This window comes from Dromaius novaehollandiae, chromosome 3 (assembly GCF_036370855.1).
Source record: "Dromaius novaehollandiae isolate bDroNov1 chromosome 3, bDroNov1.hap1, whole genome shotgun sequence".
Classification (NCBI taxonomy): Eukaryota; Metazoa; Chordata; class Aves; order Casuariiformes; family Dromaiidae; genus Dromaius; species Dromaius novaehollandiae.
In genome coordinates this window covers 54,373,943-54,389,183 of record NC_088100.1, presented here as the reverse complement: position 1 = coordinate 54,389,183, position 15,241 = coordinate 54,373,943, and the positions used below count along the sequence as shown (strand labels likewise).

General features: G+C 38.8%; 1 protein-coding gene across 2 annotated transcripts in view; it reads left to right on the top strand.

Moving 5' to 3' along the window:
• Positions 1–14,988, top strand: part of FRK (fyn related Src family tyrosine kinase) — a 69,223-nt gene extending 54,235 nt beyond the window's left edge. For both annotated transcript variants that reach the window (XM_026123536.2, XM_026123535.2), the window contains 4 exons: positions 2,734–2,892; positions 7,909–8,090; positions 10,301–10,466; positions 12,588–14,988. In XM_026123536.2, coding sequence (XP_025979321.1) covers positions 2,734–2,892; positions 7,909–8,090; positions 10,301–10,466; positions 12,588–12,802 — 722 coding nt within the window. In that variant the 3' untranslated portion in view covers positions 12,803–14,988. The remainder of the gene's footprint in view (positions 1–2,733; positions 2,893–7,908; positions 8,091–10,300; positions 10,467–12,587) is intronic.
• Positions 14,989–15,241: the final 253 nt, after the last annotated feature.

Sequence of the window (15,241 nt, the reverse complement as noted above, 5' to 3'; positions counted from 1 at the left end):
TTTCTCTATAACTCATTTCCAAATTATCAATGTTTTTCTTATACTATGAAGCTTCTTCAATTCTTCTAGAAAATATTTCCAGAAAGAAAGTAATCACTGCTTATGCCTGCTTTAAGTAGGCTTAAATTAGAGGTGATTTCTGGAAAAAAAAGGTGAAAAGCGGCTGCTTATTGACACCTATCAACATTATTTTTGCTCTTAAACAGGACTTTAGCATTTACAAACATATTTCTCACTTGCTGCCCCCTCAAAAAAATCAAAACTGTGTTTTCTTCAGGTACTGATCAATTTACTCCCAAACTGATGTCTTACACAAGATGCTCGTTATAATAAAGGTTTATTTCAACTAATAAATTTTGGCCACTTGGTTTCTACCTATAATAATCTACTACTTTTACTGTGTTTACCACTTACAGCTAAAAACTTCTACTTCATTAAAAACACATGTATTTAACTACAAACTAAAAAAAGAGATTAGTCTAAACCCCACATGGCATATGTTTTATGTATTTCATTTACATAAACTTCCTAAAAGAAATGTAACTTCTTTGCCACTATTGTAACAGGTTTTATCTGATTGATTTGTAGCAGGGATGTTCGTTTGTCTTTTTTTACTTTTCTTATCTGGTTGCTAAAACCCGACCTAGATAAAGCACTGATAAGGACAGATCTTTTTTTTTTTTTTAATGTAAGTAAAAGTACTTTTTAAAGTAAGTAAAACTGAATGGACTTTATGAGGCCTTCTACGGACAGCTGGAAGTAGCCTCACAATCACAGGCTCTGGTTCTCATGGGGGACTTCAACCACCCTGATATCTGCTGGAAAGATAACACAGCTAGGCACAAACAGTCGAGGGGGTTCCTGCAGAGCATTAATGATAACTTTTTGACACAGGTGGTGGAAAAACTAAGGATGAGAGGTGTGCTGCTGGACATTGTACTAACAAAGAAGGTCTAGTTGGAGATGTGAAGGTTGGGGTCCTGCACCTGGGGAGGAATAACCCCATGCACCGGTACAGGTTGGGGGTTGACCTGCTGGAAAGCAGCTGTGTGGAGAAGGACCTGGGAGTCTTGGTGGACAACAAGTTAACCATGAGCCAGCAATGTGCCCTTGTGGCCAAGAAGGCCAATGGTATCCTGGGGTGCATTAGGAAGAGTGTTGCCAGCAGGTCGAGGGAGGTGATCCTCCCCTTCTACTCAGCCCTTGTGAGGCCACATCTGGAGTACTGTGTCCAGTTTTGGGCTCCCCAGTACAAGAGAGACATGGACCTATTGGAGAGAGTCCAGCATAGGGCTATGAAGATGATTAGGGGACTGGAGCACCTCTCTTATGAGGAAAGGCTGAGAGAGCTGGGCCTGTTTAGCCTGGAGAAGAGAAAACTGAGGGGGATCTTATGAAAGTATACAAATTTCTTAAGAGAGGGTGTCAAGAGGATGGGGACAGACTATTTTTGATGGTGCCCAGGACAAGAGGCAACAGGCAAAACTGAAACACAGGAAGTTCCACGTGAATATCTGAAAAACTTCTTTACTGTGAGGGTGACAGAGCACTGGAACAGGTTGCCCAGAGAGGTTGTGGAGTTTCCTTCTCTGGAGATATTCAAAGGCCAGCTGGATGCGATCCTGTGCAACATGCTCTAGGTAACCCTGCTTGAGCAGGGGATTGGACTAGATGATCTCTGGAGGTCCCTTCCAACCTCAGCCATTCTGTGATTCTGTGAAACTTATGCATATACTTTAAAGAATACTAGAAATACTTATTGATCTTTGTCATTGGTTTATTATTATTAATATTAATTAATACTAATTAATTAACTTTTGCTGTTATTCAGCTAATGTCACTTTTTAGGAGCTGTAATAAATTAAAGAAAAAAGTTTGGTTTCAAGTTGGAAGAAGTCTATAGAATGATTAAACTGAGAGATTCCTTGTAGGCAATCTTTGATGATGAAAACAAGTCAGACTGTCAACTTATATGGTGTAAAGAAATACTGTATAATTCATGATTCTAATTATGTTCATCAAACCTGTGATGATATCTGATTGCTCCTGGATCATCCACAGAGAAAGCTTTTCTTCTTTATTTGTGATATTTTTTTTTTCAACTCAATCCACCTATTCAGGATATATGAGTTTAATCCTAACTTTGCCACTGACTTTAGCTCCCTGTGCCACTTCTATATAAAGTTATATATTATATAAGCATTATAAGCATTTATTTATATTTATGTGTATAAAAATGCACATGTGTGCTCCTTATATGCTGAAGTGATTTCAGTGCTTTCAGGCTTTGGTTGTTGAAGCTGAAAAAAATAGTGTCACAAATTTTTATTGCAGCACTATTTTTCTGTCAGAAGTTTTATATTCATTATCTAGATATTCTTACCTCAGCTTCTGGACATTTTGTTACTCAGGAGTAACATAATTTTTTGCTTAAATTTTATCAGCTAATATTCTAGCCTTACTGTTTTCAACCTTGAGAAAACCAATTTTAACCTTTATATGCCTGGTGGCTGTACCGCATATGTTTTCTGTGCCTATACAATGTCATATTTTACTCATTAGTTGCTTATTTCAGCTGCACTGTCCATTTTCTCTGGGAACTGTGAAGATTTGAGATGCTAATGTACTTTCAGAGACAAAAAACCACTCTCAGTTATTCCCTTAAGACTGCCAAGCAGGTAGGAAGGCCTTTAATAGCTTTAGCTTATCTTTTGTTATATGTTGTTGTTTCAGGTTCAATGGATCCAAAGGACTTTCTGAGGGAAGCACAAATAATGAAGAACTTGAGACATCCAAAGCTAATACAGCTTTATGCTGTTTGTACTTTAGAGGATCCGATTTATATTATTACTGAGCTGATGAGATATGGAAGTCTTCTAGAATACCTTCAAAGTAAGCAAACAACTATAAACTCATTTCAAGGGGTGCCACAGCTTTCAGTTTAGTAAATGAACTAACATAAAAGATAGAAGTACGACACTCTGGTTTAATATAGAAGTGGCCGTATTTGCTGGAGATGGGGATGGGTAAAAGAAAAAGATTTATGAACTTTTGACATACCGGATTATTTTAGAAGATGTAGGAGACAATCGCTTTCACAGTTTGATTCTTCCCTCATAATGACACACATTTTTCTGCCCAGTTCTACGAGTAGATAGGAACTTACATGCACAGAATAAAAAGATATAAGCATACAGAGGGGAAGATCATCGTATTTGACATGCTATGGAGGCATTTCCACAAAATGCACTCAACAGCTTTGAAATCCATTTACCAGGCAGGGAAAGACTTTGGTGTATGTTTGTCCCTTGCCTTTCACATCAGGGCTCTTATCTCAGCAGGACTTCAAAGTACTCTTTGGAAGGCAAATAACAGTTAAAAATAAAGTTGTACAGCCTGGAACAGACTAGCATGGTGACTGCACTTTAAGTCCATCCCAGCTATTGAGAAAAATCCTGATCCTAGGGCTCTTCTCCATTTTCAGTTTAGCAAATGCCTCTGAAATCCTAAGTGTCTCTAAAGCTGTAATGATCTTTTGAAGATAAAATGTTCACTCCATTTGCCTTGGCAAGTTTCTTCTCTGCCTCCAACCCATAAGGCAAAGCCCTGTGAATTACCATAGACAGTATCTACCTTAACATACCTTCTCTCATCCTCTCTGTGGAATGATTTCTTCAGGGAGGCTCAATCCAAGGACAATTACAGCTAAAGAAATATCCATTAGAGGGACAGCCCCATTAGGAACTACAGGGACAGGGGCTACAAGGAACTTGGCCAGATCATCTAAAGTTTTGTAGGTATTTAATGGCCAGAGGTAGTGAGGCACTTAAATTTCCTTTAACTTCTGATTTTCAGGGCCTTTGTGTGTAGAATGCTGCTTATCTGATTCAAAGAGCCTAGCACATCAAGAAAATGATTGCCATGCATGAAAACATTTATTGCGTGGGAGAAAAAGCTCTGAGAAAGTCAGGATGAATCACAGCTATTGCAAAAGTGAAAATTGGCCTCTGTTTTTGCACATAGTCTGACATGTCCAGGACACCTCAGTGCTGTAGCCCATGCGTAGATCAGTTGCCATCCTATGCAAAGCAGCTGCTCTTGCTGTAAATAGGGTGTGTATGCAGACTGATCTGGTCCAAGGCACTGATTCCTATAGTCCTGTGTCAGAGTGACTGTGAAAAGTCAGTCTAGACAGCCATCAAGACTACCATGAAATGGCCATTTGAAAGCAGCCTAGTGGTACGTCCACTTGTCTGATGAGCTATGCACAAGGGAATAAACAGAACCAAGAGGTGGAGGCAGAGGTGCAGGCGTTCTGATCGGTATCGGTGGAGAAAAGTCATTGCTGTCAATTAAAGTAATAAGGAAACAGATCTGAAGCTTGCATAGAGTTCTGCATCTGGATATGGTCTGCATTGGCTGGAGAGCAGTGCATAGCTCCTGATAGACATTCTTGAGATTCAGCCACCTCAAAGACCAGGAAAACATTTCCGCAAGGCTGCAAATTCTGTTTATACTATGGGTGAACATGGCAACCTGGAAAAGAGGGAAAGTCCGGAGATCATTTTTTGGTCAAATTTCCCCTTCTAGAAATGCCTAGTGTATTTTACTGGCTTAAAGAATAACCAACCAAACAAACAACCAAAAAAAAACCCCCAAACCTGTAAGGTAATGTTTCATGCATGGTGACTATCATATTCCAACATGAAGACAGCTACATAATAGCAAAGGGCATGTGACTCCCCTGTGCACTGTGTGACTGTGCTTTGGGATACTTCCTGATGAACAGAGCTATGCAGAGTTATTGAGGTGCCACCAATATGAGGAAAAATGTAACTGAAAACTTTCTTCGTTATTGGATGTGAATGAAATTGTCATAAATGTATGAATGTTTTTATCAGTTGTGATAGACCTGAGGCTTGTTCTAGCAGGGACACAGTATTGAAATTTGGTGAATTATTACTAAGGCAATGTTCTCAACAGGGGAAGGTGTTGTTCAATTTCTTTTTTTCTTTTTTTGTCAAGTGTCTGTCAGTGAGAATGTTTTCCTGTCTTTTCTAAATGAGATATTGTGATTGATTGATGAGAACAAGGTGCAGACCTGAGCCTCCTGTAACATTTTCTATAATAAGATTTTCATATAAGGGAGATGGTTTTGTCAAAAAATATTAGTAAAAGAGGACACAGAGATGCTACATTTTCTTTATATGATAAAGAACAAGTCATGGGAAGCCTTTATAAATTCATCAATAGTGTCTGGTTTTGAGTGTGGAAGTTATATGCCTTTTGCTGTTTTGTTGTAGTTTTTCCTCCCAAGAACACTTTGAAACAAACTAACACACACACTATACCCAGATGAATGCAGACATAAACTCTTCTTCCCTGCTCTGAACAAGCTAGGTGAGGACTAGCTCTGCTCTGGAAAGGTCTGCAGCTGTACTAATGCAGTGCTGTGCTTGAACTTGTGTAGTTTGGGTGGCCAAACATCCTGGGATGTCAGAGGTGTATTCAGGAATCTTCATATGAGAACAGTACATGATTTGCACTTTGACCCGTGCTTTCATCCTCTATCCTGTTGCACAGCTTGCACCTCCTGATTTGCTGATGATCTTCCCTACAGCTTTCTGTCCTTTAGCCCCAGGATGGCAGCAGCTCAGAACCGAGCCTGGGAGAGCATAAGAAATACTCCAGCAGCGAGGGCCGCCGTGGCCTCTTCCCCAGTCCCTCAGTTCACGTGCTAAAGGCAGCTGTTCAGCCTGATCTGGGATCCCAAACAGGCCCCGTGCAAAGAAACAGGCTTTCAGCTGCAACTTCACCTGTAGAGGTGGATCCCTGCTCTTTAACACAGTGCCTCTGTGTGTCTTCCTGCTCTGGACTCAAACAACTTATTAAACACAAGGCCTATGAATCACCCTTTGGCCATGCCAATGGTATCTTTTGGGTTCTTGTTTGGAGCAAGCATGTATCAGGTCAGCACAGCAGAGCATGGGCTCGAGCACAGCGAGAGAATGGATGAACCTGTGCTTGAGTCTGTCTGCACCTTGTCTGGTGTCACCAAGAGGTAGTTCAGTTTGTGCAGATGAAGTAGCAGTGTCAAAGGGTACATGGTGGGAGCTTTTTAACTCTGAGTCACGTAAGCTACTTTCCAAAACTGATGTATGCTGTCATAGGTACTGTACATCTTCAGTTACCTTCTGATTAAATGCAACATACACTTCATTTGTGGATTTATATCTTTGTCCAGCAAGCTGAATAGTAAATGTAATCAGAACTGCAAAAATTTAGAGTGCTATATTATCCTGTGGCCTGATGATGGATTTTCTCGATGGTTAAGCCACAATTTGTCACATAGCCTGACTTTTCTTCCTCTTTCTTTTAAAGGTCAAGGCTGCTATTAAGCATATGTACAGGGGAGGAAAAGAATTTCTGAGTCAATAATAGAAGTAAATAATCTCAGTGCTGGATTATCATGACAATGAGTTTAACCTCGAAAAGGAAGTACGACAATGCATACACAGAACAAATTTAATCATCTGAAATTCATTTTTTTTAGCTATTCATCTCAGAACATCCAGATGAGCAGGAAATTCAAAGCCTGGAGATTGCAGAATAGATTAGTAAACAATAGAATTTCACACTCTTCATAAGGGGTGATTGCAAGGTTAGCTCAGATAAAATGCCAGAACTGAAGGAAGCTATACAAAACAATGCTAACACACTTTCAATACAAATCAATTCAAAATAAGCAGTGGAAAGCTGCCAGCTACAAATGATTTATTTCTTTAACCCAGGGACACTAAGGAACATTCACTATCCTCAGTGAGAAAGGAGAACTGCCAATGAATACAGCAGCAAACACAGCTTTTTGGTATTGGGAAGATTTTGAAATAGAGAGTTGAGACCGTTTTGAGTATTAGAGGCTACAATGGTAGGCACTTCTGCTTCAGTGCTGCAAGCTCTGGGTTTGGATGGCTGATGCCTGAATATAACGCTGATTTGGCTTACCTGGATCACCTAACTGTATGAATTCTTTTCTCTGCTATGATGAGTTCAGCTGTCCCCAAAGTGCCACAAAGGCCCTGAATTTGAATTCTAATGTGTTACACTCCAGTGACATTTTTTTGTATCTGTCTTACTTTCTATGGCTGAAGTTATTCATGGCCCAAAAGCTCTTTCCTTCATTTGTGGAGGCAACTTGTTCTCCTCAAAGTTCTTTTACTGCTTTGTCTGAACAGCCTATCTCTGATTGCCAAGTCTCTATTTCTGGGACTTGCTGATCTTACAGTGGTGTGAGTGGCATGCACGTTGCTTCAGAAAGTTCTACAAAAGAAGCAGGCAGCTTGAAAGCAACTCAAGGAGCCTTAGTATTGAGGAGCAGCAACAGAGATAGCAGCATGAAGCAATCAAGTGGACTTGAAAGTGAAAACAAGAGTTACACTTGACAGCAGATGGTGTATTTCCTAGTAAGAATCATTGGAATCATTTTGTGCTTTTCTCCCTTCAGTCAGCCTTGGCTATACCCAGTGAGTACTGACATTAGCTCTTAATCGCATTTTGGAACAGGTTGCGAACTTGTTAGAAAGGCAGAAATCTGAATTGCTATCACTAGATAAATGCCATTTTCTTTGGAATGTTTCAACAGCTCCTTCTAGGCCTAAATCAACTGCTGAATTTAGTATCTACCCTTTCATTCAAGATGGGAGAGTCACTGTTACTCTATTTTAATGAAACTAGCTGCATGACTTTATGTGCTATCATTTACTCAACCGCTAGCGTTTGGTTGGGCTCTTTTTATTGCATTTCTTGTTCTTCTCAAGTATGTTGGCTATTTGGACCAGTCAACTGCCATGTTATTTACAGCTGAATACCATAAATGTTATGTTACCCTTGTCGTCTTCTTTTAAACAGATGATGCCGGTGCCCACATCTGTCTGTCTTATCAAGTAGATATGGCTGCTCAGGTGGCTTCAGGGATGGCTTACCTTGAATCCCAGAACTATATTCATCGGGATTTGGCAGCCAGGAATGTCCTTGTTGGTGAACACAATGTTTACAAAGTGGCAGATTTTGGACTTGCAAGAGTTTTTAAGGTGGGTTGTAAGAAGATGAATTGGCAGTTGGAACTCCTCCACCTCAGCTCTGGGGGAAAAATAGAAAAGATCAACTAAAGTATGAACTGTAAGCTCTGAATTGGTGGTGTCAAGCAAAAGGAATGTCCAATGGAAAAAAAGGAGCTCCCATAGTGTTCCCTTGTATCCTCTACTTGCATTACCCAGTGCAGTTTTAGAAGCTGGCCTGTGCCTTTGCACTAGCTGCTAGACAGCAGTCCAGTGTCTGCTTCCCACTCAAGCACCAAGGAAGAAGCCTGGTAGGCTCATACCCTTTGCTGCCTAACCTTTTCCCACAATGCTAATGTCTGGCATATGGAGAGAGATGGCATGAATTATGGCAAGGGTTATATTCCTGAGATCGTAAAGGAAGGCGTGTAAGAATCTATTGACAGCTATTCCTTCCTTTATCCCTTCCTCACTTCCTCTGTGGTGCCTGGGAATGCAGATTGCCATTATAAAAAGATCTTATTCCTCTGCACAGCTAACAGCAGAGTTCAAAAGGTGAGCTCTTAGGCATTTAAATCTGATGCAGTTTCATGTTCTTTGCCATTGCACTGTTTTTTCTTTGTCTTTAGTCTTTGAGGATGTGGAATACCCAGTAATGACTGGGATAGTTGCAGTTTAGAAATGAGATTTCCTACTTCTTAAAAGGATTTGATCAGAGTTGGAAAAAATTGGCTTACCATATTTTATGAATTTCAGTGTACAATCTATAATTTGTGAGGCCTTTTTTTTTTTTAATTGATTTATATTCTTGCACTGAGAGGGAAAAACTGAGAAAAGAGCCCTTTCCTTCTATTTTTTTTTCCACTCAAGAAGCAGAAAATGAGGTTCATAACAGACACAGATTTATTACATATTGAAGTATAAAATAATTGCTTGACAATGGCATCAAGGGACTTTGAAAGTGCTTTTTGCTTGATTTTCATTCTTATATTTATGCATAAAGATGAGATTGCACAATTTCTTAACATGAAAAATATGTATCTTAAATGAACTATGCTTACAATGCTTCCTATCCTCACTAGAGAGGTAATAACTTACAGTTGTTGACATTTCTTGCTAAAATTGAACTTTTCCAAAATACTCTGTCATAGAGTAGTGTTGGCAGACTTCCTTAGGAATGTTATGGCTCCTAAGCCAAAGTATTAATGTGATCACATGCAAAGATCCCAAAGTTAGTAGGTGAGAGAAGTAAAATGCAGAGCATTGATTAGCATTATTCCTTGTTCCCAGAGAAGAATATTACGGTCAAGATGCCAGTTGCATCAGTATGCAAGTACAAGACATCAACAGTCAAGATCTTATCAAAAATGTAGGACAGGACACTATAGCTAGGCAAGAATACATTCTATATTTAAAACAAAACAAAACAAAATGCCTGTACAAAACAAAATGTCATTCATCTAAATTTGCATGTGAAAAACCTGACAAAGGCTTGAATGTGGATGGTATACACTAAGCTACATTTAGGAGTCAGAGACATAATAAACATTCGCAAAGTTTAGATGTCTGTGCTATAAAGCTTTAAGGACATGAGTCTATAGGTAAAGGAAAATTAACTCAAATTGCAAGTAAATAATTTTCCCTTCTCTATATGTCTGTCGTCTTCACTTTGCATGAATTAACTGGAGCCACTGTAAGCTAATATGTTAATTTAAATCACTTGGAGTTTGTTCTCTGGTCCTGAAACTTGCTTAAGTGATTGTTACAAAGTCAATGGCCCTTCAACACTGCAATAAATCACAAAACAATAGTTCTGCAATTCATTAGCTCTTGCTCTTGCCTTCTCCATTTATTGAAGACCAAACATGAAGCCATTTGGTCTCTAGTGTCAGCAGGATGCTTATACTGCCACTTCTGGCAGACTTTTGAAATCCTGCATGCAAGATCCAGAATTCATAGTAGCAGGTCATAATTAATCACAAGCCATTCCAGCACTGCGTGCTCACTTGAAATGATAAATGCTTTAGAAAAGCATCTTATGAACAGCAGTGTTTCTCAACCATAAACTCCAATTCAACAAAAGACTTCATTAAATGCCTGCTTTAATACCCTTAAATGCAAGTGCTTGACTGAAAAAAGGGTAAGTTTAAGCACATGCTTAGCTTAGTGGGGGGGGGGGAGAGGGTTAAGTGTTTTGCTGAACAAGATCCTAAGTCAAACTTGCTTTGTTTTATCCATGACAGGTAGAAAATGAAAATATATATGAAGCTAAGCATGAAACAAAACTCCCAGTGAAATGGACAGCTCCTGAGGCAATCCGCTGCAATAAATTCAGCATTAAGTCAGATGTGTGGTCATTTGGAATACTTCTATTTGAAATAATCACTTATGGGAAGATGCCGTATGCTGGTAAGTATTTTTACCTAAAGAATGATTTCTAATGACTTTATCCTTTAAAAGAGATATTAAAAAGTTGAATGTTGAACTACAGCCAAAGGGTTAAATCTGTAAATGGAGAGTGAAGGGTGTCCAAATGAGGCCCATTTAGTAGGTCAGACCTTCTGGCTGCCCCAGGCTCCCTGGAAGCTTTCCAAATCCTGTGATTACCAGCCATTCAAGTTTTGCCTAGCTGGAATCAACCTGCAATTCACAGGCATCTAAGCCAACTGGCTATATACCTCAGGCACCAGATCAAAGATGCCAACTGCTGATATGTGGAAAAGAGAAAGGTTTTTCTCACCCTGGGGTTATTATTTTTGTTTGTTTGTTTCTTGTAGGGGATTGGGGGTTTTTTGTTTTGTGTTTTTTTCTTTTAGGATATCATATGGAAGGACAGAATATAATGTGTGGACTGGCTGTACAAGCTTTTCAGGAAGGACTTGTCTGAAAAATGAAGCAGGGTGATTTCCCCTCCTTCCCTCGTATTTGACTATTGTAGTGAAGACCCTTCATAAAGAGAAGGATCACCAGAATTAGGCATAAAATCTCATTAACCTCAAAAAAGTAGATTAAATAGTGTGAGAGCAATTAGTATTCCTAGCACTCTGAAAAATGTTCAAGGAACCGTGGCTCCAGTAACACAAGATATCAATGAAATGATTGACTGTGACTCATTTTGTGCTGGTGAGGAGAACCCAAGGGAAGGACTGACACAAAGAAACTCATGCTGCATCCATACAGGCCTGAAGGCTGGTACATTCACCATAAACTACACTTCACAGCGTCCCAAACTGACATCATTTCATGTAAAAGGAAAAAGAATTTTTTTTTTGATTCCCACCCTCACCTCCTGTGAAATCATTTGGAAGAAATAAACAAAAGCCAAAAATCCTCAACACTTTCTTATATAAACTTGTGTGTGTGTGTGTGTGTGTGTGTTTAAACTCATGTATATAGATAGGTAGATAAGCTTTTAAAATATAAATTATATGTAACACCATGGTTCTCTGTGCTGTTGATAGTATGCTCAGCTTTATACTGTGTAAAGACACAATTTACCTCTAACTTTACAGTAGGCAATGTCCTTGTGCCAAGGTTGTTTGGCTTTTTGATATCACTTCCAGGAGCCTGTTCTCAGTAATCAGTTAAGAGAAAAGGTTACGTTGAATCACAATTGAAAGTTCAAGCTCTGGTAGCCTGTAGGGTTCAAATGCTGGGATATAAATCAGGTGTTTTCCATTGATTATCTTAATAAAGCCTCATTTATTGTTGTATTAATTTCCAAAAACACACAGTGGCTGTGAAAATAAAACAAAACAAAAATTCTGTTAGGATGTATCAGGAAGAGTATAGTTTTCTACTATATAGACTGCTAAGGTCTCAGCTGGAGCAACATGTGCAACTTGGGCAATGTGGTTCAAAGAGTTCAGTGGATACATCATTCGGAGATCTAAGAAAAAGAAGGAAAGATTACGTGATTTAAAATTTAGTTTAAAGAGCAGAAAATTGAAAGAAAACACAACAATTGTCTTAGTATATAAAAGGTGCAGCAAAAAGAAGGGAATAGTTTCTCCACGGTTGGTAGTGACAGGACGCAATGTTATAGGATAGCTGCACCAGAGAAAACTTAGGGCTAATACTAGGGAAAACTTTTTAAATGTGAGGAAAAATCAGAAGTGGGACAGATATTCTTGGAAGAATTTAGAGTCACTGGGAGTAGAGGGCCTAAAGAGCAGATTAAGTGAAATAGATGTCAGAATAATTTAGGTAAAGCCTGGGTGGTGGAAGAAAAGCTCTCACTGAGGCAAACCCCTTTGAGAAGCCTCTTGGCTGACATAGAGTCAGCAGTGAAGGGTGAGGGGATTGGAAAATGCTGGAGGTGCTCTTTAACAGCTGGTTTGGGAACTTCTAGTGATTTCTGTGGCCATTTTCCATCGAATTGTTCTCAGCTCCGCCCGTGTGTGCGTATGCCTTACAGGTGGGGAGTTGATCACCTCATCTCCAGTGGAGACAGGGACATGCAACCTCCTGTGTGCCTAAGTAGACTCTAAATATTCTGATAAATTCCTTCTGTCTTAAAAATGATTGCAGGTATGGCAGGACACCAAGTGATCCAGATGTTGGATAAGGGATACAGACTTCCTCAGCCAGACAACTGTCCAAAGCCACTCTACGATATCATGCTGCAGTGCTGGAAGGCGGAGGCCAAAGAACGGCCCACATTCGAAACCTTGCAGTGGCAGCTGGAAGACTATTTTGGAGTGGATGATTCATCCTATGCAGACACATGTACTATTTTAAAATGAACCCTGAGGCAGGCGCTGAAGAAAAAGCTAATGATCACTTCAATGAACCTGACTGGAAGGGTCAGTGTGAAATCAATTTAACCTCAAAAGTAGAACGAGAGGTTATTAGATGAAACTAATGAATTTGGTACATTTTCATGCCTGTGTCAGTACTCAAAGACACTTCAGATTTTTGCTGCTGGTAAGTACTCTGCAAGACTAAGCATCAGAAGGCTGGAGGGGTGGGGGCTGCTAAAATGTAAACTCTCTTCTATTTATTTTTTAAATGACAGATCATAAGAATGAACAAATGAAATGAATGTTGTTCAGTAAGCATTGTAACATTTCATTATTTCCTTATTAGAATAATTATTTTTTGTTCCTTGGATTTTTGATTCCTATCAGTTTATTCTTATGAAGGAATTTGATTGCTCTGCACAGCAGGATCTGTGCTTTGAGACTTTTCTTATTAAAAAAAAAATCCTGTGACTAAGATGATGGCAAAACCCAGATTAACTGCCTTGCTTAGACCTGTGGTACATGTGCCTTTGCTATGTAAGAAAATAAAACACATTTGTGGTAAAAAAGGAAATTTTTTGTTCTGTGATTGCAAAGAATTTTTTTTATTAGTTTGACTACTGTGTCTCTCTTGCAAGAATGAATACAAATATTATTAGATTCTTAATGCTGAATATCAAATAGTGTTATGGAACAGATGAGTTATTGTCCACTGAAGTGTAAAGATTTGTTTTATAGTTCATCAAACTGAGAAATGTTGGAGGAAAAGATATTTTTTGAATGAAATCAGGACTGCCTTCACATCTTGGAGTGAACTTCCTCCTACCCTACTGCCCAAATTGCCAATCTGCTCCAACACAAGGCCCAGAGCAGGTCTAGGTATTTTTCAGAAGAACTAGCAATTCATACTTCCATCTTCTCCAAATGTAACTTTACTACAGTAGATTTAAATAATGGATGATCCAGTTTATTTTGTTTCATGGGGAAATGGAGCCCAGGTGCTTCGGCTTCTGTCTTTACAGTCAACGATTTTAGAAGTTTTTTGCAGTTCTTCAAATTAGTTACAATATCAGTTCTGCTAAAATTGGAAATCATTGCAACAGTTTTATGTTCTCAGTTGTGAAGTTTAGAGATCATTTACTTATGAATCATCAGTTAATTATTTAACATCATCCAGGAATTAAGAGCTGTACTGTGTTCACATAGTGTGGGCTCAGTATAAGTGTGCTATCATTTTCTTCTAATATCAGTAGTATGTGATGTCTACACATATGGTCTGAAAAAGGTATAAATAAGTGAAAAGATTCATTACTTTAAAGGTGGGGTCTCTTTTATTACTTCTGTTCTTTATTATTTCCTTTTCTTCTTTTTATACTTGAAATCCATTCATCTCAGTGCCTTGCTTCTAATTTTTAGTTTCCTTTTTCCCTCCTCTACTTTTGGAAGGCAGCACACCTTTCCCCCCCCCCCCCCCCCCATACACAGCTCTTATGTACTATCTTTTCAGAACTCCATTGCTTATTTATTTTCTCCTCTTTCTATCTTACTATCCTTATATTCTCTCTAATGTTCTGTTTCTGTTCACCTTCATTTTCTGTGCAATGTTTCTCCCTAGTAGCACTCTCTATACTAATTACATTTGTAAAGCATAATACAGCAATAATTAATGAGCTGTCATAACATCCATGTGATCTTGGAAAGTCACCATCCGCTCTGAAAGAAAAGGTTAAATACTTTGGCCAAACCCATCCTGATAAGAATTGGCTTTGAATGAACTTGGCTTGGAATGAACTTTGTTCCCAAGGAAAGTCTCGTGCTGTAATACCATCCCTGTTTGTTTTGAGGCTCATGCTAACAACTGGCTCGTGACCCCAACAAGATGTTATTTATGATTATCAAGCCTCCATCAATCCATGTGTCTCTGTTCTGGCTAGGAGCTATGTTAGCACCATTACAATGTGAAGTTAGCAAATAGTTTTATGTAATAAGAATAGGAATGTTGTTATTTCTCAGAAAAATCTCTGCATCAAACTTTCAATCTTGGTGTTCAGGCACTATTTCCAGGATGATTTTTCAGACTGAAAACATTAAGATTGTTGTAAATAAAAGTTGAATTTGCTCAATTTAATTAAAAATAAAATGCTGATAAAAGAAGTAAAAGCTTAAAAAGCACAGAATTGTGCAATTCAGAGGAGTCTATGTCTTTTTTTTTTCCTTTTTTTTTTTTTTCCCCCCAAAGATGAGTTGCCAAGAAAAAGGAATCTGCATTAGGGAAATAGCAAAGTAATCACAATTCCAAATTATACCAAGTGGTCCAAACTGCCCTGTGCTGGTCTCTGCCTTTGGGTGGAAGTAAACAGGATCCTGTAGTACTGTTAAATACCTCCACTGAAGTGACAGCAATAATTCTGAAGAAAGTACATCTGTATAGAAAACTTCTTC